Source organism: Paroedura picta, chromosome 8 (assembly GCF_049243985.1).
Source record: "Paroedura picta isolate Pp20150507F chromosome 8, Ppicta_v3.0, whole genome shotgun sequence".
In the NCBI taxonomy this organism is placed as follows: Eukaryota; Metazoa; Chordata; class Lepidosauria; order Squamata; family Gekkonidae; genus Paroedura; species Paroedura picta.
Window position 1 is genome coordinate 61,853,458 of NC_135376.1, and position 27,310 is coordinate 61,880,767.

Here is a 27,310-nt window from a genome sequence, read left to right on the forward strand (position 1 = left end):
GACACATCTCCCCCATCCTATATTGGTGTATATGTTTTTTCCTACCTAAATGCAGAACTTTACATTTGACCCTATTGAATTTCATTTTATTCAGTTTAGACCAGTTCTCAAGCCTATCCTGCATTCTGATTCTGTCTTCTGCTGTGTTTGCTACCCCTCACAGTTTAGCAATTTTGGTCTAGTTTTTTAAAATTAATATTCCGAGGGGGGGGGCTTGGATATGAAAAGATGGCACTGAAAGCTGATTGGGCATTGATGCCAATTGACATTGGATAGCAAGCTGAGACAGGAAAAAAACAGCGGGAATTCCTGACTTCCAGTCCATGGCTGACTTGTGTGGAGGCAAGAAAGGAGGATAAAATGGATTAAAGATTCCCATGTGGTAGTGGGAAACATCATGGCAACCTGACATGGAGCAAATACCAGGCGGCAGTGCAGCTTGCCGACACTCATGCAGAAAAAGTATGCCAACAGAATGGGAACTGAGGCTCCAACCACAAGCTTTTAAATGTCATTTTGAGACAAATATTCAAGAAAAGTGCATACAGGGGGTTGGACTAGATGACCCATGAGGTCTTATGATTCTAGAAGCATTTTCACGTTTGACTCCTTTGGTTTGTATGCATATTTTATTTTTGTTTTATTCTGAATAAAGGGAACAAGCACTTTTATTTCTTCCAGAAATAAAAGGATCTAAAAAATCTCACTAGTGGGTAATTGCTCTGTTTCCTGTAGTAAAATAGAGGAATGCTCTTACAGTATAAGAAGAGAAAAGCTAAAGAATGAATCTCTTAGAATCCTGTTGATTCCTTTTGCAGAGAAAAAATAACTTTCTAGTAAATATCAGTTTTGTTTTATAGCTATAGAAGGTCCTTCTGAATAGAATAGCTCTGACATCCTACTTTACTATGGAAGAGAGATAATTTCTTTTGGCACTATAATGATTTTACACATTTTAGAACTCTGTGTTGGTTATTTAATGTGCGCAGATATGTGTCAAAGGAAGGTATGTATGACAGAGCAGACAGTTCTCGGGTTGTCTACAAAAGTGGAATTAGTTTATAATTTTTATAAAGCACACAGCTAGGTAAATCTATGTCTCACCAGTGAGGTAAAAGAGGCTAGAATGGGCTACACGGATAGACTGGCAAAGGCTTGTAGGGAATTTATAAAATGATAAAGGAATGTATTGATTTGAATCCCTCCTACTGTTTCTGCAGTCACAAGTATATTTGCTCGCTCCTTCCTCCTACAGCAGCTTAAAATGCCTCCCCCCCCCCTACTGCTCCTGGGAGATGAGAGTCGCCTAGTAATAATTTGGGAGGATCAGAGGTCTGCTGGAGGGGAGGTTGGTGAAAATCATCTCCCCCACACTCACACCTGCAGTAACTCAAGTTTGTATGCTTACTTTTCATGACTAGCCACTAGATTATATCAGTATAAGAACTAGTAATAATGGCATTTCTCACCCTTCCTCTCCTAAACTGGATAATTCTCACACAAAGCTAACATAAAAAATATGGTATACAAGCCATCACTTCAAATTCTGTGACAGCCCTGGTGAACTTACCACTGAGTGGATGAGGAACTGTGTATTGCTTCTTCTTGCTTGTAATTGAAGATGAAGAAAGGTTGCGGGAAAGAGTAGCTTCTTGTTTCTTTCCGGAAGCATCTCCCTGCAGGGTTTTCCTCAGCTGTACCAGTTGTTCAAGTTTCTTCAACCGTTCTTGTGAACGAGAAATAAAATCAGGTTTGTGAACTTCCAAAGCCTCCTAAAAGAAATGGAGGGAATAGTTTTAATTTAGGTTGTTGAAGAGGGCATTGTCTACCCCATGGCTCTGCCAGGACTGAGTGAAAGGACTGTTTCTCGGGCATTAGGGTAGCATCCAGAGTTTACAGTAAATACCAGCAACTTCTCTTACAGCCTGAATACAGGGGGGGGAAACCCTGCTGGAATAAGCAAGAATTATATTTTTGCAAAATCTGAGGGGAATAAAATGTCTTGCGTTTACAATTATCAGCTCATATGCATTGTCCACACAGAGAAACAACAGGACATAATCAATGGATTCCTTAGACAATTCTGGTATTTGGGTTCAGTAAAAGGGATCTGTTGTGCTTTATCAGAGTGGTTAAGAAAGCAGCAAAATCCCTTTATTGTTACAAGGAGAGAAAGCCAAAAAGCAATATATTGTTCATTAAAAGTTTTTACTACTTTTGCCTGTCTTCCACGATCTGCACTAGTTTCCTCATTGCCACTATTAAAACAGGACTTAGAGCTTTGGTGTGTGATTCGTAATATTAAAAAAGGAGAATGAATGTTTTTAATGCTAGTTTAGAATAGTCTGATTTCAAAGCAAAGCCCTGTCCAGATTTGGTTCATATAGTTATCCAGCCTTTTATTATGCAACAATTCCATAAACTATTCTTACTATTAGTGGTACGCTGTCCCTTCCTTCAAGCCATCTCAATAGCACATTATAAAAGGGCTTGCCTTCAGCTGTGAAGGACACCTGACAATAATGAGGTAAATTATTTCAGGGGTTGCACCTGGCAGATTAAGAGGCAGTTGAACAATCTGCTACCTTTTAATGCAGACATGAACAAACCAAGATCTTAAATTTACTTCATTCTTTCATTTATGTTCTGAATAGAGATGAGCTGTATTAAACCTACAAGCATAACCTAGTAATTATGTTTGCTGTGAAGAATCAAAACAGTATCAAGCTTTCATCTACATCAATTTTGCATTTCTCTTAGGAAGCTGATGTCTGTCCCGTGTTTTCTGGAATCCATTCCAAACTCCAAGGGAAACGCTAGCTGTTCATTATATAGTGAGTAGCACTACTCTCTTGCGTAGGCAGGTTTTCAGAGAAAAGCCTCCAGAAGCTGAATCATCCATACAGATGTTCATTTGCCAACATTTGGTATCCCACATGTAATAAACTGGCAGGGCCTTTGTGAATAGTACATTAAAAATGAATCCTGTCTTCTTGGATTTTAATGTTTTAATCTTTATTGATTTCTGAAAGGATTTATTTTTGCGAGTGCTGTGAACCGCCCCGACATGATCATTCATGCGGGTGCAGTATAAAAATCTCAAAATAAAATAAAAAAAATAAATGCCAACAGTTTCTTAAAATGAGTGGATGGCCTAATGTGATGATCCCAACTTCTCCAATAATTGGGCTGAAGGTGACAGGTTAACAATTTGGTTTATAAATGGGAAAGTAATATAGGATTAGTAAAGGATGGCCAAGAAAGGAGGGCTAACAGGAACATTCAGGAGACTTGATATATCAATTGCTCCTCTTCTCAGTAATCAAAATGATTTGGAAACAATGAAGAGCAAATCTAAGTGACTTCATTCTGTTACTGATTTTAAAAAGTTAAAAGAGGAAATGTGACTTTCTGACTCCAATATATTCCCAGGAAAATGGCCATTACAATATTGAGAGTTAGCAGAGAAAACATTTTGATATTGTACCCTGAGAGTCAGTGGGTTTGAAGGAATGTTCTCAGGCTCAGAGCTGAGCCCTGGCTGCTGGAAGGCTTCATGTTTCTCATGATTAACATCTGGTACATGAACTGTGGAGGTTGCTGTTACCTCCCTGGTCGTCACTTTCTTCTCACTTGCATTATGTTCTCTCAGCTTGTCAGCAGCGTCAAAGAATTTGCAATCACCTTGAATGAGATAAATGTATTTATTAATAAAATACTATTCTTAATATCTTTGGATACAGAGTTTAGTTTCTTCAACAAAAAATGTACAGGGATTAATTAAGTTGAAGAGGTCAGGCCATGTCAGATATGACTCATGCTTCTATGACCCAAGAACGGTTTCATGTCAAACAAGGTCTCATGATGAAAAACAATGACTTTGACTCCTCCACCATCTGGTGAGGGTTTGTATGCTGAAAGCTAAAATTGTTGCTTAATATATTGCTTTGCAAGAGAAAACCAGATATTGTTCTTGTTAAATCCATAGGTTTGAAGAAAGCCAAGATCAGGGGTAGTCAAACTGCGGCCCTCCAGATGTCCATGGAATACAATTCCCATGAGCCCCTGCCAGCATTCTCTTGCTTTGCAATCTGGCGGGCCGCAGTTTGACTACCCCGGACAAGATACTGGGAGTTCAATCAGCTCTTTATTAGGATCTCAGCACGGTGATACAAGAGGCAGAACTGAACCAAGAAACCCCTCAAGAGCCCCAACATATATGCACACACGAACAATGGATCTTCCCGCCAGTGTGCACCATTGTTCAGTTTAAATTTAAACTAACTGGATCCCAATATGGGAATCTAGCAACGCATTGGTCAGGTATATTGCCCGCACCAATCCTACCTCAGACCTCAAGCGTGGTCCTCAGTAGAGTCGTTAACAGAACCACATACATAACAGTTCAAGTTGTTAAGAACAAATTCTGATTGTGTTTTTTACAGAAAGAAGGCATTTCTGCCTACTGAAAACAAGGAGAACCATTTATATCAGTTTCCTCTTCTCTTTATAGACTCCCAAAATGCTTCTTATGCTGTTCTCAGAAATTCTGGAGGCAGGGTTTTAGGGAAAGAGAAAACAAGAAGTTCCTTCGTGTGACTGTTATGCTCATGGATCATAGGATCCAATTCACCATTTTGCATTTACATAGCACTTTTTAAATATTCAAAGCTGTTTGCTCACATTAGCACAAGAATTCTTATATCACCTCTGGAATTTAGGGACATGGGGGAGTCATGATTGTTGGTCCCAATACGATGCTGCAATTTGAATATGCTATAAACCTATTTTTGTGGCATTACTATTCTATTAAAAATTAATAAAATGGTAATAACACAATTAATTACAAAAAGAATCCATCTAGTATGTTTTCTTTATTAATCATGCTTGATTGTTCAGTTATGATCAATATTTCTTGCATAATTTATAACCCAAATGAGGAGTAGCTGTCCAAAATGCAAATAGCCATCTGCAAAATATTTTCCAAACCACTCACTAAAAATGCAGGATTAATCCAGACTAGCAAATTAAAATCAGTACACTCATAAGCACCACTTTAACAAGGTGACAATAAGGATGGGCTCTCCTGCCAAACAGCATGATTTGAAGCATAAAACATCTGGGAAGAAAGCCTACTTCAGATTGTTTCCAATGACCAGTCGCAGTAAAGAGAGAAGACTTTCCCTCTCGTATCATGCTAGAAACTTGATATTGTTCTCCAGAAAAACAAACCAACAAACGAGAATGGAAAGTCGGGTTCTGCACCTGCTTTACAAAGCCATCAACTCTCCCTTATATTAATTGTTTGCCTTTCTTTAGCACATTTGTACCAAGCCAAGAAACTTGTTCTCCCTGAAGGGAGGCTTGCAAAGCAAATTGAAAACCTGTCACTTTATATTAAACAGTTCCCCAAAGACAAAGCTCCATGGACACTGAAGTTTGCATCAGTGAGCACTTTTGTCCATATGCATGTAATTCCACTGTGCGTACAGGTCTGCTCCAGAGTTTTATGCTTCAGAGCCCTCATCTGTATGCAGAGTGTCTGGATGCAGAGTGTGGGCATGGCTGCCTGTGTCATTCAAGGAAGGAAAAGGGCAGCAAGGATGCGTGGGGAAACAGTTCAAGAAAGAAGTTGAGTAGGCAAGTAGTAAGGTGTCCTGCTCAAGACTAAAGTTGAGAAGTCTGGGTCAGAAGACAGGGATATATCCCAGGATTAGAAGGCTGGCTCAGCCTCCTGGGGCTCCACTTACGCCTCAAAAGAGGTACCTCAGTGGCAACTCCTCTTGCACACCAAAGGAGGTCTCTCAACTGCCTCATATGGTGTAATCAGGTGCTCAGTTCCCACATTGTCCACGTCTTTTGTCTCTTTGTCTGACAAGGAGGAATCTGTGCACCAATCCATGTCATGAGGCAGTGGCAAGAGAAAGAGGCCAGCTGATGAACCTGGGTGCTAAGAGTACCAGATATTTAGACAGGGAGAACATCCATGGGACTACTGGCTCCTTTGGAGCTCAAACATCACTACTGTGCAGTGCCTGCTTCCCCAGAAAGTCCTATTTCCTAGTAAAAAAGGAGGGAGGGGAGGAAAAGGACAGGTAAAGAGAGGGTAAGTAATCAGCCACTTAAGGGAACAGGGAAGTACCTAAGCAAAGGATGGACCCTAAAAAGTAACACACCCTCTGCATCCTACCCATTGTGCAGTTCTTTTTGGGATGGAGAGTCAGTAGTATGACTTGGTGACTAAAAAGGCAAATGGGATTTTGAGCTGTATGCGAGATGATGTTACCACTTTACTCCACTCTGGTAAGACCTCACTTGAAGTACTGTGTTCAGTTTTGAGCACCACAATGGAAGAAAGATGTAGAAAAACTGGAGACCAGGTCACATGAGGAAAGGTTGAAGAAGCTTGGTCCATTTAGCCAGGAGAGAAGGCAACTAAGAGGTGATATGATCACCATCTTCAAATACTTGAAGGGCTGTCATATAGAAGATGGAGTAAAGTTGTTTTCTGATGTCCCAGAGTGTCGGACCAGAACCAATGGGTTTAAATTAATTCAAAAGAATTTTCGACTTAACACCCAGAAGAACCGCAGAGCAGTTCCTCAATAGAACAGGCTTCCTTGAGAAGTGATGAATTCTCCTTCTTTCGAAGTTTTTAAGAAGAGGCTAGATAGTCGTCTCACTGAAATGTTGGTTTTATGAATATAGGCAGATTGTAAGTGGGTGGGCAGGAAGGAATGTTTCAGTGTTTTTCTTTTGTGGCCCTTCCTTGCATACCCAGGGAATTGCTAATTGCCACTGTAGGTAGTTAAATTTCCTCCTGGCCAGACTGGGTTCTGAAGATTTTTTGGTGGAAGGATCACTTGGCATGAAACTGGGATTACCGTGGGTGGACAGGTAGTTGTGAGTTCCTGCATTGTGCAGGGGATTGGACTAGAGGACCCTGGAGGTACCTTCCAGCTCTATGATTTTGAGGCTTAATTAATTAATTAATTGACTGATATTATAGGCTGTTCCTCTCAGACCTGCCATTTCACGGCAGCTACCAACAATAAAATATACACAACAGATCTAACGCCACAAACAGATCTAGCAGCATGAGAAGTGCCAACCCATCTCTATCCAGCTGGTGCCAGAGATTATTTGTCAGGATTACCAGCACTGTCTCCACCCCATAGCCAGTTTAGAAGCCAGTCCCATTATTTCACCTCACCAAAGAGCCAAGGTGATCCAATCTCCCGGGGAGGAGTTATATTCCCTAGATGCAGCTTCTCTCTCCCTCTCCCCCAAATGTGTGTCTCTAGACAGTTCTAGGGCTGGAACTCACAAAGATTTTAACCTACCCCAGCCAATCCCATAACTAAGCACCATGGAAGATTTGTCCATACAATAAAAGAACAGGTAAAAAGGAAAAATAGACCAATTCCTTCACTCTTACGTGAAGGACAAAGTAACAAGCAAGAATGCCAGAAGAGAAAGGAGGTCAGGGAGTAATTTCCCTGTTAGTTTTTCATGCAAATGGGGCAGATTAAAAAAATAATATGTTGTTTCTAAGATTGCTGTATTTCTATTTCTTATTTGGTCTTGCAGGCTATGATCAATATCTACAATTTATGCCCAAGCATTTCTGTGAAACATGATGCAGTCCTAAAGATGCTTACTTAGAAGTAAATTCCATTGAGTTCAATGGGTCTTACTTCCAAGTAGGTGTGCTTAGCACTGCAGCCTGATCCTGTCTCTGAACTGCTTTTCAGCAGCATTTAAAAGAAGACATGCTCCTCATTAAATCTCTTGTACCTCTTGGTCTGATCTCATTTTAACATTCAAAAAACTGCTCGCTAAAAGCTAAGGATGCAGCTTACCTTTTGAAAAATGATCATTCCCGTGGATATCATTCTCATCCAGTGCAGTTTTTAATAAAGCCTTTCCATGACACTCATAATCAGAAACAGATATTTTTGGTTTTAGAAAGCTTATGGCCTGAATCTCTTTGGACTTCAAAGTGCCTTTGAATGGATATTGGTCTTTCAAATAACTCCCACCTTCTACAGGGAGCTCGTGCTTGGATGACTGGTCCAGAAACAAGGCAGGTGCTTCATGGCATTTGTCTCTCTTGCACTGCTTTCTATTGCTTCTCGAGAATGCCTGTGAGTCTATTAAAAATTCAGGAGGGAAAAATCAAAGCAAGACATAGGTAGCAATGTTTAAAATACCCCCTTCGCAGTCAGGGTTCCTTATGCAGACTTTCTTCTAATGTTATTTGTAGCACTGCTGGTATCGTTTTTATTAAAAGTTTTAATTCATTAATATATCCTCATGTATTCGAAGTGCTGATGCTGTGTCATTGCCACCAGAAAGCAGCGTGAGATCATTAGCCTCTTCCCTTTCCTGTTCCCTAAACTGCTTTTAATCATGTTATCCCCTTCTCTAACAAGACAACCTGTGATTACAAATTAATAGCTTCCTAACCAGCATATATACCAATGCCTTGCTGCCACAGTACCAGATTGCACGCTATACAACTTTAAGAAACCCACTGGGAAAAATAATTGTCAAGAACATAGGACACGCTTCATAAAAGGCACACTGACAGTATAAGTCCAGATTTATTTTGTGAGCACATTCCAGTGGTTCACTGTAGGTTTGATCCAGGCATTCAGCTGCAATTTGGCTTTCTCCAGCAAATTTCCTAACAGAAATTTGCCACACATAAACTTTGACATGTAAAGTTGTCATGTAGGTGTTAGGAAGGTTAGGCGAACAATATTTACATATTTTAAAATGTGTAGTCTAAATTTAGATCCCCCCACCAATATTTTGAAGTGGCTTATAAAAATTCACACCATAAATCACATTGAAGTTGGCTTTCAGCAATAGAAACAAGATGGTTTCCACAGGATGCTAGTGTCATAGGATCGCAGAATCATAAAATCAGAGTCAGAAAGGACCTCCAGGGTCACCTAGTCCAACCCCCTGCACAATGCAGGAACTCACAACTACCTGCCTATCCACAGTGACCTCAATTTCATGCCCAAATGATCCCCCTTCCAAAAAATACTCCAGAATCCAGCCTGACCTGGAGGGAATTCACCTACCATCCCACGGTGGTGACCAGCACTCGCCTGGGTATGCAAGGAAGAGCCACAAGAGATATGCACTGGGACATCCCTTCCTGCCCACTCACTCACAATCTGCCTAAATTCATAAAGTCAGCATTTCTGTGAGATGACTATCTAGCGTCTGATTAAAAAGGTGCTGCCTTTTTGGGAAAGAGTTTCCAGACCTTCCCCTTAATCTTCCTGCTTGACACTTTGGCTTAGAACACAGTTTACCAGGCAAGAACCAGAACTTGTTCAGCCAATCCTCCCTTGTTAGCAACTGAAAGAAGGCAGCACCTTTGAAGACTTCTAAGGCAAAGAATTTGATACAGAATGTAAAGGTAAAGGTATCCCCTGTGCAAGCACCGAGTCATGTCTGACCCCTGGGGTGATGACCTCCAGCGTTTTCATGGCAGACTCAATATGGGGTGGTTTGCTAGTGCCTTCCCCAGTCATTACCGTTTACCCCCCAGCAAGCTGGGTACTCATTTTACCGACCTTGGAAGGATGGAAGGCTGAGTCAACCTTGAGCCGGCTGCTGGGATTGAACTCCCAGCCTCATGGGCAGACAGCTTCAGACAGCATTTCTTTTGCCTTAGCATGCTGCGCCACAAGAGGCTCATGTAATCAGAATGTAATCAAGCAATTAAAAGGAAAACTCTCAATGGTGACTGTCTTGGCTGCCAAGAAAGAGGATTACTGGGATTCTCAGGAATGACAGTTGTCTAGTTCAAGGGTAGTCAACCTGTGGTCCTCCAGATGTTCATGGACTACAATTCCCATGAGCCCCTGCCAGTGAATGCTGGCAGGGGCTCATGGGAATTGTAGTCCATGAACATCTGGAGGACCACAGGTTGACTACCCCTGGTCTAGTTCATGAAACACTGCTGAGGTACCCAAATCTCATGATTTGCTTCCCTTGATATACTTGAAGGGAAACTTGAATCAAAGATCCAAGACAACAGAATGCCTCTTCTTCGAACAATTCAGTGTGCCTACTTCTGCATATTGTAACTAAAGATGTCCCACTGCATAGGACTACAAGGAACATAAGACAGCATCAATGGCAACTCCAGCTGGATACTTTTGAAGGGCCACTTTAGGGCGCAGTTCAGTCAATTAATTGTACAATTAATTGCACTGTACATTAACATTAAGCACTACAACTCAGAAGTCCTGCATGCAATGTAGTCCCTTTCTAGAACCAATTACCACATTTCCATCTCACGCATTTCTGTATCCAGCTAAAGTGCTATCATGTGGCTCCCTCACCCCTCTTCTAAGCCAGGCTTCTCAGTATGTATCTGGGTGCAATACTAGGAATCAAAAACATATCAGAAGGTATTGATCAGGGGGTACATTGGTGATTTGTAAATGCAACAGCAGATGCATATAACATCTTCTCTAGTAATAGTGGCTTTAACAGCAACGTTGAGGGTTGCAACCTTAATTTATGGAGCTGGATAGGAGCTGTACCAACACTCAATGGTGTTTTCTCCACATTCACAAACTACATTTTAAAATCCTTTGCCTAAGCTTTAGAAGACAAGTTTGGAGGTACAGTGAAAAAGACAGTTCCTTCCTCCCACGTATAGCATTAGTTAATATGTATGGGGGTGGCTGATTCCACAGGGTTCAATTAGGCATTTTTTGGTGTCTTATGGTCCTAAGGGGTTCACATATATCTTGATGTCTTGTACATGGAATTGAAGAGACACAGAAGGAGCCAGGCTAAAAAAGGAATATTTCGCTAGATATAAAGTTAGTCTGAACTAGGCAGCAGCCTTAAATTTCTGTTAGTTTACTTGGAAGAGAAAGATACAGGTTTCCTCTAGGGGTGTACAAAAAAATTGTTGGATTCAGGTTGTTTTTCTCTTCCTGTAGTCGTTGTTTAAACATTATTGGATTAAAGTAATAGCTCTCCTTGTCAAGATAATATACTACTCTCTTGGAGACAGGGATTTTCAAAAGGCTTTAGAAGAAGGTAATTATTTGGTCTGTACGGAAAAAGTTGGCTTTGGCAAAAAGTGAACATGGAAATCAAAGGCCTGTCTCAACCTTCCATTATTGGACAAGGTGGCAAAGCTACTCCTGGGATTTCTAGATGATTCATCCTACCATGACCCATTTCAATGTTTTATTCCTTTCACCCTTGTGGCATCTATGAATATTATTCCAGCAAGAGCCACAAGAAGTCAGTGGCTGGTTCAATAGCCTCCTTTCTTAACGGGATTAGAGTAAGTTGCCCCTTAATTACAGAAGCTAAGCAGAAATAAACCTTAAAAAAAACATGAAGAGGCTCAGTTTGCTTGGCAATAAGAATTCTCTCATGCTGTGATTTCTATTAAATTGTAATGGTTTCGCAGCACATTCTTTCTATAAGAGAGCTAGTTCAGGTTCTCTGGAGCCTCTCAGCTGGAGCTTCATTCCATGTAATCATTCACTTCCCTGTCTACTATGTTAAGACTAGTTCTGTAATTTTGCCTGCACATTCCACATGAGAGGATGTGGAATGTGCAGGCAAAATGTGTACATGAGAGGATGAATATACCCAGTTAGAGGGTATATTGGAATCGGATGAATGAAGCAATGGTAAATGGAAAGCTGAAACAGACAAATATACGATTTCTAAATTTCTTTCAGCTTTTATATGTATTCATAACCACTATTGTATTTCCACTTATTTTTCTTGCTAGTTTTCCAGTTTCATTTGTTTCTTTTGCAACATTTTGCAACATTTTTGTGGCACTATAACTTTTATGCCTTTAGACCACTTATACACAAGAAGAAAAGGCATCAATTTTAATGTCAGTTTTACGACTAATTTTCATTTGTTTGGTCAGGACTGCGATGACCAGGATTCTTTGCCAAATGCTACAAAATCATAAATGAAACTTCCAGGGTTTGGATCAAATCAGAGGAGTCATGAAATTAGATAAGAGCCACAAGATACTCCCAGAATGTGGAGAAAGCATATTTCTTTAAAAGTTTTAGATGTTCCAATCAGGAAAATATGGCAGAGAAACAGACTTGATAATCCACACCTGCTTGTAGAAATGGCACAATACTACAGCTTGTAACATTGTGCTAATACAGCAATCAAGTATATTCCAACCAGGAGTGCCCCCACAAAAAAATCATTTTTTCCCTGTCTGAGTCTACCTGACACCCACAAAATTCATTTTTTTCTGAAAAATCCCAGGTCTGAATAACGGTATAATATTCTGACCTGGGATTTTTCTGAAATACCTTTTCCCCCCAGGTCCATAGACAACAAGAAGAAAAACCTGTTTTTTTTTTAAGCTAGCCTGTCTCTGGGGCTGACTTGGCTTCTCCTGCTGCATAGTATAAACTGCACTGCAGGAAAAGGGGTCTGCAGGATCTGCATGCAGCAAGGAGGTCTCTCACGGCCACATACAGACCTGAGAGGATCAGCTGGGACGTACACTCCTGTTCTCAATCTCAGAATTTATTAGCTGGTTTGGTATGAATCTAAAGCAGATGGTAACGCTAAGATGGGTTGCTATGTTGGTCTCAAATTAATGTTCAAATGGTTAACATAATAACACCAGGGTCAGCCAGATCTTCAACCAGACATTTCTGATTGGTGTATTGAAGTTTGTCACAATGAGACACTTGAGGCTTTAGAGTGGGAAGGGATAATATTTTCTCCAGTATGACTTCACTTCCATAGAATCTGTCGGTTATCCCTAACTCGGCTTGACTATACGGCTTCCAGGTTAGACATCTCATCTTATGTCTTTGTAAATGCTTTTGCTTCTCTACTTGCCTTTTCTCACCTTTATTGGTCTCCTTTCTGCCTTTTGTTTCCCAGAATTCCTTCCCAAGTTCCTTTGGACAGAATCCTATGATTAGGGCCAACCTGCTTATGAATTGATTTTTATTCTGCTAAATTATATGGAACCACTTCATGGTTCTGCCTAGTACATTCTGTGGAACTTGAACTTGTACTCCCTCTTGAGTCTAATTCCATGTTGCCAGGCATCAACAGTGTGCACAGCTGCTTTTCACTGAAGCATCGGTAGGGTGACAGGTGTTTGAGCTGCACTAAACATTTCTTCATGGAGAATTGAAGACAGGCCTCTTAAACAGAATAAACAAATGAGATTAACTTCACTATCTACAGGTGCAAAGACTGCACACCTTTCTTGCATTCCTGCCCCTTCCCCAAACTCCTTCCTAATCCCAGAAAAGTTTATTCTAATAGTCATGCAGGTTGGGAGGGGGAAAGGGATGAAATTGCCCTCTCCTTCCTCCTTCCCTTCCTCTTTGCCAATGCATCCACCTACCCTATGGGACTGTTAGTCAATGCAGGTCCCATAGCTCCAGGTAAGAACTTACCTGGGGTCAGAAAGGATTGCTGGAATGTGGGAAAAGATGAACAACGAATAGCAATTTCTGTTGATGGATAATGGGATAGAAGCCAGTGTTTTTTTAAACTAGTTCTGCATTGATTTTGCTGAAGCCTTGTCCAATTGATCCAAGTTACAGTCTGATATACTTGCAGAACAGGGATGGGAGAAAACCCAGTGCCCAAGCCCACTGAATAACTGAGGAGAAGGGCCCCAGGTGGTTTACACCTGTTGTATACCTCTTTGAATAATTCTGGCAGTAATGTTACTTAGGTCTGCTGTTCAAAACCATTCCTCCAGATAATCCATCTATGTTTAGGAGCAGATTATCAAACATGGACAAAAACCTCCTCAATATTAAGCTATCAAAATGTATATCTTACTTTATTTGTACATATTTATGATGTATTTTACCTGTTGCTTTTGAAACCATACTGTCAGGATTGTTAGAAAACCCTGTCATAAATTAGCCTGAGTTTCTCCATGACAGTTAGATTGACCTTTGCCGCTTGATGCCTGGGAGCTCCAGGCCCCTATATCATGCATGCTTGTTAGAAGTGAAACTATGTTGATGTAGTCATTATCTCTGAATGTTCCTTTCCTTGAGGCCTCTCGGCTGGGCCAGCTTCTGCTAACCATAACACCTTATCTAAGCCTGAAGACAGCCAAGGACATGTGAAAGTAACACTGTTTTTAATTGTATCTGTCTCCTCTTTCTTGCTCCCCTCCCTTGGGAACTTTCAAGTTTTGGGCGGGAGAATTGTATTGATAAGGAGTAGCAAATCTGTCCTCAGGCAGATTTGACTTCTCTAGTCTAGGTGTATGAAGTACTTCTCAATAAAACTTTCTATTTCTAAGAAGTTGGTTGTGAGTCCTTGTGACGTCTGACACATACTGCATAAGATCTAGGACCATCCATTTATATTTTAGGTCTTTGATATTTCCCAGCAGCTCTTAGATCTCCATATTTTCACCGCTCTCTACATTAATATTTTCCCCTGAAAATAACCAATGTAGCTTGTGGCCCCCTGTAAATGGTGAGACTTGCAGGATTTTCAATAGTTCTCATATGGCACAGAAAGGCCTCATGCTCTCTGATTTCCCATTGATTTAAAAAATTCTTTCCCTCATGTTATTCAATATATAAATTACCTCCCACAGTGACTAGTAATCTAACAAGGGAAATCATGCATGTATTTGTAATACCACCTAGCAGGCAGGGGAGTACAAGAACAAAGTGTTAAATAAACACCCCCTCTCAGCATCACTCTTTGATCTGATTTCCAGCTCCCAGAAGTTCAAATCCAAAGGATCTTCTGCATTTTACCTCAGAATGAGAGTGAAATATGTAGATGTGTCTCTTGCCCAACTACTAGTACAATTCTAAACAGTTACACCCTTCTGAATCCATTTAGAAGGATAACTGTAAAGGTTGCAATGAAAGTCTTTACCAGGGCTGCCAACATGGGGCCCCTGGAACCACAGGGCCCACAGATTGTGCTACATGTGCTACTAGGATAAACTGCTTCTTATCTCCATGTATTTTGAATTATTTATTTAAAATATTTATTCCACTTCTCCTTTAGAAAAGTGTCACTTTGAATGGTGAAATGCATGGCTTTATACCTTACCAGGGTCTTTCCCCTCCCTAAATTCTACTCTTCCAGACTCCACCTACAAATCTGGGACCAGGTGTTTCCAAACTCGGAGGTAGCAACCCTGGTCTTTACTGCTGTAAGCAGTCTTACCATTATAGTATTACTGTAGTAAAACTGCTGATGCTAATTTGATTCATGCAATGGTGGATGCAAACAAGAACACAAACTTAAGCAAAACTAATGTAACAATGAATCACTTTAAAAAAACCCCAAGAAACACATTGCCTAAGAGATAAATGAATCAGTAATAGAAAGTGCTGAAATACCAGAGGTAGGAAACCAGACAGGGAGGCAATGGGACATAAGATTGCAAAAGACCAAAGTGAATATTGGAGGAGAACTGGGATTTTCAGATAGATTAACAATTCCCAAACCATGTGCTACAAGAGATGCTGTTGTGACTTGAAAGATTAAGCCACCATGTTGGATGTGCTATTCTAATCCCCTAGAGGGAGGAGACTCTGTGAAGCATTGATTTTTTTCCCATCACTCTGCCAAAGTACAGACGATGATATCACTCTGATGGTGGCAATATAAATGTACTGGGATTCCCTGCTACACTCTGCACTATGGTTGACAGTTGGGAAGGGACTCCCAGTCCCAGAAGCATTACCACTGGTTTGCCAGAAAAGAATGCAAGAAGTGAGAGACCAGAAGGTAGCACTTAACTGGGGCTTTCTGGCCGTTGCAAGGAAGATGCCTGGTCATCATCCCAACTGTTGATTAAGAATATCTGTCAAGTTTTTATGACTGCCTGATGGCTGAAGTGTTTCTGAAAGTGTGCCTCCACTTTTAACCGAAAGAAAACCTGTTCCTAAGTACCTAAAAGTCTGTGAAATGAAACGGTTCTAAAATTTCATCTGGCTATTAATATAAATGCACTCAACATTTAAATTTAGTGAGGAAAGGTTTACATTTTCAGTCTTTAGCAGACTGTAGCTCTCCCCCTCTGGCAAGAATTAAATTTAACAGATCCATGAGGAATTGACCCGGACAAGAGATAAACAACATGCATTCATTGATAGCTACAAAATGAAGCAAACTATCCAGTGGCTTTTTAGCTCTCAAGTAGTAATGCTACAGTGGTGACACTTGGAAATATCCCAGTTAGTGTCACATACCTGGCAAACACAAGAGTAATTTGTGCAGTTGCATTGGGTAAATATTTTATTTTACTGATTAATGACCAAAACCTGGCTCTTCCCTTCCTATATAGTAGAAATAAAGCAAAATGGCTGTCAATTAGTTATGTTATGATAAAGCATGCAGATGCAAATAATGTACAGGAAACAAAAGAGCAGAAAGCTGCTCAGGAAGCTGAGAATCATAACATTCACTTTTACATATTCTGGGAACATTTTCAGTCTGTTCTTTGGGGAATAAGGAATGTTTAGGGAATAAAGAAAGTATCTCTCATTAGGACTATCTAGAGTGGTATTTCTAGCTCTCCAAGCAACAAACTGGAAATATATGCAACCCGCAGAGAACAGCTAGAAGTGCAATTGGATGGAGATAGGCTTTTGCTATTATCCTAGTTTCAGAAAGGCTTTCAAGCTAATGAAAAAAGACATGACAGTCTAATGCAGCAGGAAATGTATGAGAACAAAACAGCTAAGAGAAAAGGCAGGATGCTTCCATTAATAAGAGGTTGAGATTATATATATATATATATATATATATATATATATATATATATATGTATATGTATATGTATATGTATATGTATATGTATATGTATATGTATATGTATATGTATATGTATATGTATATGTATATGTATATGTATATGTATATGTATATGTATATGTATATGTATATATGTATGTATGTATGTATGTATGTATGTATGTATGTATGTATGTATGTATGTATGTATGTATAAAGAAAAACAAAATTTATAAACTGTATGACCTATACAGTTTCTTAGTGCACTCTGATTTTCAAGTTATTTAGAGTTCTCAAACTGTTATTCTAAACATCCTGGGTTGGGGCCAAATATCTCTGGACTGGATCTTTCCCATGTTTTCCTTCATTTAGCAGTAACTGCTAAGAAAAGCTGAAGCTGAATCTTCCTGAGCAAGCACTATATGGCAGTAGTCCCCAACCTTTTTATCACCGGGGACCGGTCAACGCTTGACAAATTTTTTTGCTGAGGGACATTGCCACTGCTCGAGCCACTGCTCCACTTCCTTACCTGACTTCCTGCCACCCGCTGGGGGGTGCTGCCAGCAGCAGGGGGAGCCCCAACCATGGCGGCCACCAGAGAGCACCAAAGGTGAGCCAGCAGCAGAGTGACAGTGCAGCCCCCGAGGCAGCAGCCGGGGAGGTGGACGAGCAGCAGCAGTGGCCCGGTACCGACTGATCCACAGACCGGTACCGGTACCAGTCCCCGGACCGGGGGTTGGGGGCAGCTGCTATATGGCATGGGTAACTGACAGATGGTGAGACCTGGGCAACATCAAATGCCCTCTCTCTTGTCTTAGCAATGTGAGTTTGGATTCTACACTTGCTTCCCTATCATCCTGAAACTCTCCACCCAATGTTGCATGGCTTTCTGTTCAAAATGGACCCCTTCAGCAGATTTTCATGGGGGCACAAGAGAGCTGCAAGAAAAATGTGGAGGAGATATGTTTCCACCAAGCCCTTCAATTTTGTAGAAATTTAGTTCTATCCCTTTGTTTCTTTTGGAAACACAAAAGCTCTCCCACCAATTAATTCTCCCAAGTTTATGTATCTCAAATAAACACAAGCTATTTTTTTTCTTTTTCAAGATAACTAGTCATAACCTGGACTATCTTTGTGGCCTTCCCCAAAATGGCGTTTTGATCATGCAGTAGAATAGAAACCTCTTTTATAATGCAGCCAACATAATCTTTTACAAAAGCAGACATTTTCAGGCAGCTAGTCCTTAGGTTATGAAGGTTTTTGCTGAATTTTTTTGAAGAAAAATTCTTGTTAAGCAAAAAGGGTATCACTGACGACTCATTTATAGATCTACATTGAAAAGTTTGAAGTGAAGTTAGATTATTCACATACCGATAGCTTTACTGGAATCTATCAAACTGCTGGACATGACAGAAGTGTATATAGAGCCATTAAGAGAAACCTTATTTTCAAACCTGCAAAGGAAGTGCTGTTGTTCTGTAGGATAAACAAGATTACTTCAAGTAGGCGTACTGGCAATTAAATAACAGTTTGCAGGAATAAGAAATTTCTGAAGATCCCATTGTTAAGATTAAGAGACAGATGACCAGTATTCTTGATTAACTTTACTTACAGGATATCTGTTTAGATTTACTTTTTTAAAAAACCACAAACTGAAAATAGGACTCCACAATTTTATCTTTTACACAAAATTCAAGGGAGGCGCGCTTCCAGCTCTTCTCTAGTGGCGGGAAAAGTGGGTGTAGCACAAGACGCACCACACATAGAGGCAACATGGGGCAGGCTCAAGGCACCCTTATAAAAGGATCACATGCGTGATCTCAGCCTCTTTCCCCCAGAGCAGCCAAGCGGAGCACTTCCCACCACCCATCCTGTTATGTATTGATTGCTGTTGAGGTGTTTCAGAAAAAAATATGTTGGCCTGCTTGTATGAATCGGTCACAGATGAGGGGTGGTGGTTCCAGCATGGGATGGAGCCTGTTGGGGGGGTTCAGTCGGGGGTATCGAACACCCCATGGTTAGGGCCGACCTGGCGGGGGGAGGCAAATGGGCTCGCAGGGCCAAGTGGCCTGGGGTTGGTCCAGAGGAGAAATTGCAGCAGGATAAGTGTTAGGGATAACTTGTAACATATCCATTATTTTTGTTGCATGTTCTTTGTATTCATTGTGTCATTTTATTCAACTTTGATGCCTTTTAATCCTAATTTTACTGTGTTAGTTTTATATGCCAATAAACAATTTATGATTCTGATTCTACTATTAAAATTTGGACATTTTACTAGCATTATACATGAGATGAAAGCTTATCCTATATAATAAAATGTGCAGAGTCCCTCTCACAACATGTTGGCCCTCTGATTGCCCTTGGGGAGGAGGGCCCTCTCTCCAAGAGCCACTCAGAGAAGCTGGTGCGCTGTCAGTCATCACTCTGCAGCCTGATTCTCCTTCTGCTATCTCCCTATCACACTGTTTATTGGATGAGCCTTCCTGTTTGTGGTAGCGCTTTTATGCTGCGTGATCCGCCTTGAGTCTCAGTGAGAAAGGCCTTTTATAAATAAAATGGAACAAAATGAGTAAACACCAAGTCTTCTTCAGCACCACTGCCTTCAATGGTACCCGGTCAGCAGATATCAACTGAAATATACGTCAATGCTGCTATGAATTAGAAAAACCTAGGCCCATTTTCTGTATTGCATTGGTGAAGTGAGGTGCAGTGATTGAATCCTCCTGTCAAAAGAAAATTATTCTGATTATAATCTCCAAGCTAGTTTGTACTCTATTTCCTTCCACTCAAGTAGCAGTATATCCTTGCCCAGTATCATCACTTCCAAATTGCCCATTTATAAATTCACTCCCTTGATAAAATGCAGGGCTTATTTCTCTCTCCCTCTCTCTCTCTCTAACTCTTTGATTCCCCCCCCCCCACTTCCTAGGCCACATTACCTGGTTGATAATTCATGGGTAGCCAGCTTATCTGAGCAGCTGCTCACAGGCTATAAAGCAGCTAATTTAAAGCTATCAAGAAGAAGAACTGATGCCAAAATAAGCCCCATGTTCATGGCAGAACTTAACCAGTTAAGCAACAAATGACTGAAAGGACCTTAGGGCTGCCTGCTGCCTCACAGTGTTGCTTTTATATCTTGAGGACTGAACAACTATGGAATGCATTTGGAATAATGAAAATTATTACAGTATGGAAAGCTAAGTGTGTTCATATATGCATTTTTGTCATTTACTGCTTATAACATTAAGAATAACATACACATGTGCAGGGCAAGTGCCCAGTGCACCATTCTCCCTCTGATATAGGATGGTGGGATTAGCTGGCCATATTACCCTGCTCCCAACCCATGAATGGCAATATGGCACCACAGTAAGTAGCAAACTCCAGGCACTGTGCCTGCTCCACTACAGCTATGAGCAGGCCAGGGCCAAAGCCTTCCATCGGGGCCTAGAGGATGGCTGTGGCCCAAGAAGCAGCCATATGGCCAACACACTGCTGTGCCTGGGTCAGGGCTTTCTTTCTCAGGCCCTGGAAGCTAGTTGAACCAGCAGTTCTGGGCTGCTGTGTGCCACAACAAGAGGCATGAGTGCAGGCTAGATAGAGGGGTGGGCCAGCGTATCAGTGTGTATCCCTTGGAATCTGGCTTAGGGCACGAAAAGCACTTGAGCCAGCCCTACAAATGTGAATGAAAATTCAGTCTACCAATAAAACACAACTTTTCTATGCTGCCTAATGTTAAGTCCTTTCTGTGGAGTAATTTCATATAGTATGGAGTAGTGGTTAAATAAGTAAGACCCAGATTTGTATCCCAATTTGTGAGATGGAAGCTCACTGGGTGAAGTTGGGCCAGCCATACTCTCGCAGCCTAATTTACCTGACAGGGAAGTTGTGAGCATCAAATGGAGGTGAAGAGAATGATGTAAGCCACTTTGTGTCCTCCTTGAGGAAAAAGTTGGGGTCTAAATGAATTAAATAAATAAAAAATAAAATCAGTCAAGTATTGTGTAATCAAGTGATTAGAAATCAAGTGATTACATAGGCATGTATGAACTGACCTTTCGTTTCTAAGATTCCAATTTTGCATACAAAGCAGCCTAAATTCAGTCCTGCTCATAATTATATCACTCTGGTTAGTACTAAACTGGCTGGCCACTATATGAGTGAAAAAGCAGTCACACAACAGATAAAGCTGGGGTCTACATACTCCTCAGCTATGCAGAAAAAATTGTCACTTTCTGTACTGGAGGCTTCACACCAGGCTGCAGGCTGGAGTTTGAGCAGGTTACCCCACCTCTTCCTGTTCCCACATGGGAAGCACTTGGCCCAGTACACCTCATACACCTCGTATTTGTGCTCCTACACAGGAGCTGGGGCAGCGAAGTTCCTAGTGCAGAAAATTAAACTGAACGGGGGGAAGCTTAATGAGGACTAAATATGCTATGGAAGAGATGGAATGTTGACAGCAGATGGAATGTTAACTGCTGCTATCAAAGCTATCTGCAACCTCATCTAGGCAGTAACCTGAATAAAAAAACACCTTAATTTATAGCCAACAAGAGTTTCATCTTGTTTGGATTTTCATCTTGCCCAAATGCAGTCCTTCACAATCTCCTTGCTCCCTAGAGTTTGATGGAAAGGAAAAATAGAGTGATGTGTGCCATCCCTGAGCCTCTGGGGATGGTGGTATATAAATATAAATATAAAATATAATAAATAAATAAATCCATGTATTGAGAGCATTCTACCCCCAAACCTTCTGGAAGATTTCTCCAAATAGCTCCAGAAGCCTCTTACCTGACTCCCTTCCAAATTCCATAATGATTGGTCCACTTCTAGGGGCTCCCAAAGAGGGTGCCCCATCCCTCCATTTGCTGGCAGTGGCTCATGGAAATTGTAGTCCATGGACATCTGGAGGACCACAGGTTGACTACCCCTGCTTTAGCATATAATGGAGGGATGAGGGCATCCTCTTCAGGAGCCCCTAGACATGGACCCCTTGGACCAATCATTCTGAAATTTGGAGGAGAGTCAGGGAAGAACCCCCCAGAGCTACCCTGAAAGTTTGGAGGCTCTACCTCAAACCCCAACCCTACCCAGGTCCCAGGAAAGGCAGAAATGCCAAAATTCCCATTATAGAATATGGAGGAAGGAGATTGGATGCCTGGTGGAAGACAGTCACATATAAGGTGCGTTGCTCTCATCTGCAATTTCCAGCAGCACACATGGAGTGTAAGAAGTGTAAAACGGCGACAGACAAGGTGAGACAGCAGAAAAGCTGAGGAATGGCTGGGAAGTAAGATAACATTTAGTGCTTTGCCATTTAACTGGCAAAACGCCAATTTTACTGATGTGCAGATATGCCCTTGTTTTGTTTTGCAGAGGTCTTATAACCATCTCCTTTAAATATTAAACGTTCTCAAAATAAGAGTTATCTGAGCAATCCACTGAGTCAACCCCTCTTTAGCAGATTTAATTAGCCAGGCAAGAATAATATAGACCATTCAATGTTTCCACATTTACAAACTGCAAACACTGAAAGTATCCATCTCAAACTGACTAGCAAGAAACATCTGGATAATTTGTTGATTTCTGAAATGCCAGCTTTCTTTGAATAGTCTGGTTAAGGAGAGTTAGATACAACATCCAGATATTTATGTAGATGCTGCATGTAATGTATTCATCAACCTGTTAAAAGGGGAGGGGAACAGTCCATATTAATCCTTCCAACTTCCAAGAATAAAGCTAGTGTGGAAGATATCAGTAGGGTATCTTTAGAAGTCACAACAGGGCAACAAAAACAAATAGAACTTGATCTAGGCATGATGAAAAGTAAATAAAGACCAAAGAAAATAGCAACAAGTGAATGGGACAACTACAAGCCTGGGAAAAACCAAAGCATAGCATAAGTAGAACAGCATCTGTTCATTTTAAACCAAAGAGATAAGAATTATATCATATATTGAACAAACTATGATTTCTATGGGAAAGGAATCCTACTGGCAGTGAAAGCATTAAGAATCTATTAACTCTAAACGCTGCTTATCTGCACACATAATGCTAATTTGTGCCAAGAGTGTGAATCAGCAATTTAGCACTGGACAGCTGGTAGAGAAGATGACACAACCTTATTATAATTATTATCCTCAGTGCATTCTGGTTTTACTGTTTTTGGTCAGGTAAAATGAAGTCAACCCATTGCTTCAAGGATGAGGATATCAGATTATTAGGAGGCTAATCAGAAATATCCAAAACATTAACAAGTGATTGTTAAACATGTAATTCCATTTTAAAAGCAGCTAATTCCAAATTGCAAAAACTGAACTATCAAGTTATAAGACAGTCAGGGCAGACCCAGATTATCATGGCCACAAAGAATTCAAGTTGGGATTTCCTGTTGAGAAGCTGACTTTTTTGTGGTGCACTTTTTACTCTTTCCCTTTTAAATGAGTGGTGGTGCCAGCAGCAGGAGCATATGGAGTAGGGGAATACATGGAAGTAGGAGGGAGGACAACCCAAGTGAAGGGAACGGAGCCAATTTACGGTTGCCCAGTAAAAGTTATCTCTAGAAAGCAGAAACTACCGTCAGACCTATAACACAGTATAGGATCAAATAACCCTATCTCAGATCTTCAATTAATGCGATCAGACCCATAAGCATTAAGACTACAGAACTCCCTCTACCACGAGTCAAGTAATATATGGTCCAGCAGAACTGTGACTGATGCTGAAAAGAGCAGCTTCATCTCTCCTCTTGCTCTCCCTGCCCCATAAGAAACACAATGTGATTTCTCACTCTGGTAGGATGGAATGCAGACCCCATTTGATCTATCCACCGATATAATGCCTTTCATGGTTATCTCATGTTTCTTCTACTACTGTTGCCATCCTGTTTCCGTGGCTTCTGCTGGCCATCCTATGCTGCTAGTCTTCTGGAAGTTAAATTATGCACATACATGCACAATGCAATCAGCCAAGTGTCAACAACATACTGCAATGAAAAGGGCATTAGGACTCGGGATTCGGACCCGAAGTAAAACATCATCAGGACCTCCTCTCCACCCGCTAGTAGTGGGAGGGGGGGGGAGTTGAGTTGCCGTTCTTTGCCATGTCAGTAATATTGGTAACGTTATTATTGTTTTAATTGGGTTTTAATGGGGATTTTGGGACGCTGTTACCCGCCACGAGCCGCAAGGGACCGGATCTGAAACCTGAAGCAGGCACTGAAACACAATCAGTGCTTTCCTGAAGCTCCTCCCCTAATTTTCTAACCTGGAGTTGGCAACCTGACCTAAAGACAGGCTCACAGACAGACTGATTTCAGGTTTACAAGTGTACCCAAAGGAAAATATTTTCAGTTCACATTTTTCTCTTTCATACTTAATTTTACTTGCATGCATTCAGCTACAGTTAATGAATTATAATAAATCCAAATGGCCACTAAATAGGATCTAATGTTTTCATAGGTGACCAGAAGCATTTCTTTTTCATTCTTTCCTTTGCCCTTGCCAGTGAAGTCATAGGATTTTAAATTGTAGGGTTCTGTAAAGCCAGGAGATAAAAGTAAAGCTAAAGAGACTTTCTCATTCTGTACACCACAGCCTTTAAAGTCGTGGCTAGAAAAGAATGCTAGCAATTCTTCCCAGCTGTTGAAGGGAGAGGGAGAGGACATCCCTACTAAATAGGGGTGTGCAAAACAAAGACACACCCATTTTTTTTTTAGTTTGGGTGTATTGAACCCGATAAATATCAGTATTTCCCAATATTCCAGAATTCCAATACCAGCAGGAGTGTGAAAAGCTAGGCACCCCAAGTCATTCCCTGAGACTGGTACAAATCCCCCAAGGCAGAGTGGGTGCAGGGGGACAGGCTAACTCACACAGACCGCTCCCCAAGGAGAAGCAAGTCTGTGCATGTACATGGGGGGGAACCACCAAGGAAGCAGACAAAAGGAAAATCCTGCTAAACACAAATACTGTGAAAGAAGAATTCAATCCTGATTTTTCCACCCTTCACAGCAAATAAACCAAAACCGAATTAACAACTTAGAGGAACCCAGAACAAAGCAAACCTCTGGCCCCTGACTGAGTAAACTAGATAAGCAATCCTCCTCAAGCCCACCAGCAAAGCTCTTTTGCAAGTATACCCTCTTCTTCTAAAGCTGCAATGCTAACAAAAAGAATGTGCACTTATCCTACCCTTATATAGATATGTCCCACAATGAACGGGAACTTTGTTATTGGCAGGAAGCAGTACCTATAGAACTTTGGAGGGTCCCTATTTGTGTTTGCAAGGCTGGAAACTGCCCCCCCCCCACATACACAAACAGTTTTTGGTCATTTTAGAGCCAGTTTTTTTTTTGGGGGGGAGGGGGGAGCTTTCATTTTCCAAACAGCCCTGAACCACAACCAAAACCATATAACCTCCCCTTCCCTCCTATCCAGCCTCTGCTTAAAAACTTCCAAAGAAGGAGAACTCACCACCTCACAAGGAAGCCTGTTCTACTGAGGAATTTTCGGCTAAACATCTGGAAGAAGTTCCTGACAGTTAGAGTGGATCTTCAGTGGAACAGGCTTCCTTGGGAGGTGGTGAGTTCTCCTTCTTTGGAAGTGTTTAAGCAGAGTCTAGACAACCATCAGACAGAAATGCTGATTTTATGAACTTAGGCAGATTGTGAGTGGGTGGGCAGGTAGTTATGAGTTCTTGTATTGTGCAGGGGGTTGGACTAAATTACCCTGGAGGTCCCTTCCAACTCTATGATTCTATGATTCTTAAAAGAAAAAAAAGATTAAAGATATGGAACAGCAACCAGAAGAAATATCAAATTAAACTTTGCAATTATTCAATGTTCAGCTAATTTATATTTATAGCAACATTATTATGAAATTCAAGAAGCTAGCAGAACTATCCAGGTGCATATAGTAATTACATTCTAAAAGCAATCTTCATTATATAATTAAAAAGTACATGAAAAATGTTTTCTTAGTTCTTTTTACTTCACTTTAAAATACAATCTGTAAAACAATATGTAAAATAAAAAACTGCTATAAGCTCTCATGTTCTTATTCTATTGAAACAACCCCCCCCAAAAAAACTCACTAAATTATCCTTATCACCTTATCCTGATTGTTAATTGTCCTTAACAATTATTCTCATAGATCTGGTATAGCTGACCCTGTATTTCCTAGACTCTGGGTAAGCAACACTTCAGTACCCAGATTTTAACTCTTATCTATAGCAAATCTGTGCTTATTTAGGGAAGGACAATGATAGACACTAGACAGAGAAGTAAACATTATTCATTTGGAGCAAAGCATAAAAAGAAGCTGATGTCAATGTAGTCTCCATAATAATGAATCATAGAGTTGTAAAGGGACATAGAGGCCATCTAGACCAACCAACTGCTCGATGAAAGATCAACCGAAAGCATGAAGATGAAAGCATTTGTATTATCATCCCTACATGACCAAGTGATGGCTTTGTGGTCAAATCTTTGGCTTGGAAATGTTCTACTGAAGTACAAGTCAAGCTTCCTCTGTCTAAGTGTCTTCCTTGTTTTACAAAGTTCACATTCATGATTATGTCTTTTACATGATGATGTATTCAAATATGCCATTTTGTATTTTGTTGAATGTAGGAATAACAAGCTAAATGGAAACATTTACAGAAACTGAACCCTGATACAAATGATATCTGAGGCAATAATTGCTCAGCTAACAGTTGTGACGACAGGTACTTACTTGGCAGAGATATCTGCAGTGATAAAATTGTGATGTTGGCATGAATATGGAAATAATTTCCTCCAGCCCATAACAATAGTCTTCTTCTAGATGTAGCCCACCTGGTAAGAATTTCATCATCCAAATGGCAATGTGGCCAATACAGAACTCAAGTTATAAATACTGTGATAATAACTCTGGTGTAGATTACCTCCTTTATACTTCAAATACACCAGGTTCAATCTCTGACATCTCTGAGTGAAGTAGATGAGCCAACACAGGTGCCTAGGGAAATAGTGAGGATGCAGGAATGGGTCGTAACCCTAAGTGTTAACTCAAACTGGTCTGAATAGCATTGACAATTAAGATATATCTTAAACTGTCATTGAAATTTTCTGTTTTGTTTTGGACTAGAAATACTGAGTGGAATGGTACTGCCACAGGTTTGCTGGCTGACACCCACTGGGGTGGAGGTGGCCCTCAGGACTGTATTGCCCATATAGTTGCAGGAGATGGGGGGGGGAAGGGGGGTAAAGGTTTGCTCTAGGTTTGCTCTAATCAAGGACAGAATCTGGAAGCAATTTGATAGGTAAGGATTTATGGAAGAGTTTCTGGGCACATAAAGGTGGTGATCCCTTAAAACACGAGTGTAAAAAAGCAAAGCTCACTCTCCAAGCCCTCCAAAGAAAAGCAGACTCTAGATTTTTAAGAACAATCTGTGTTCCAATCCAATATGTCAGCATTTCCCTCCACTTCAGTTGCCTCCAAGTTTCAGATAAACAAAAGTTACTATTCAT

At 40.8% G+C, this 27,310-nt stretch overlaps 1 protein-coding gene across 9 annotated transcripts in view; it reads right to left on the bottom strand.

Annotated features, from left to right (window-relative positions):
- The window catches only part of C8H10orf90 (chromosome 8 C10orf90 homolog), a 124,030-nt gene that overhangs the window by 33,772 nt on the left and 62,948 nt on the right, over positions 1–27,310 (bottom strand). For 6 of the 9 annotated variants that reach the window (XM_077350081.1, XM_077350084.1, XM_077350085.1 and 3 more), the window contains 3 exons: positions 7,863–8,153; positions 3,488–3,684; positions 1,571–1,772 (listed from right to left, as the gene is read on the bottom strand). In XM_077350081.1, coding sequence (XP_077206196.1) covers positions 1,571–1,772; positions 3,488–3,684; positions 7,863–8,153 — 690 coding nt within the window. The remainder of the gene's footprint in view (positions 1–1,570; positions 1,773–3,487; positions 3,685–7,862; positions 8,154–27,310) is intronic. The other 3 variants (XM_077350083.1, XM_077350089.1, XM_077350088.1) reach the window with 3 other exon arrangements.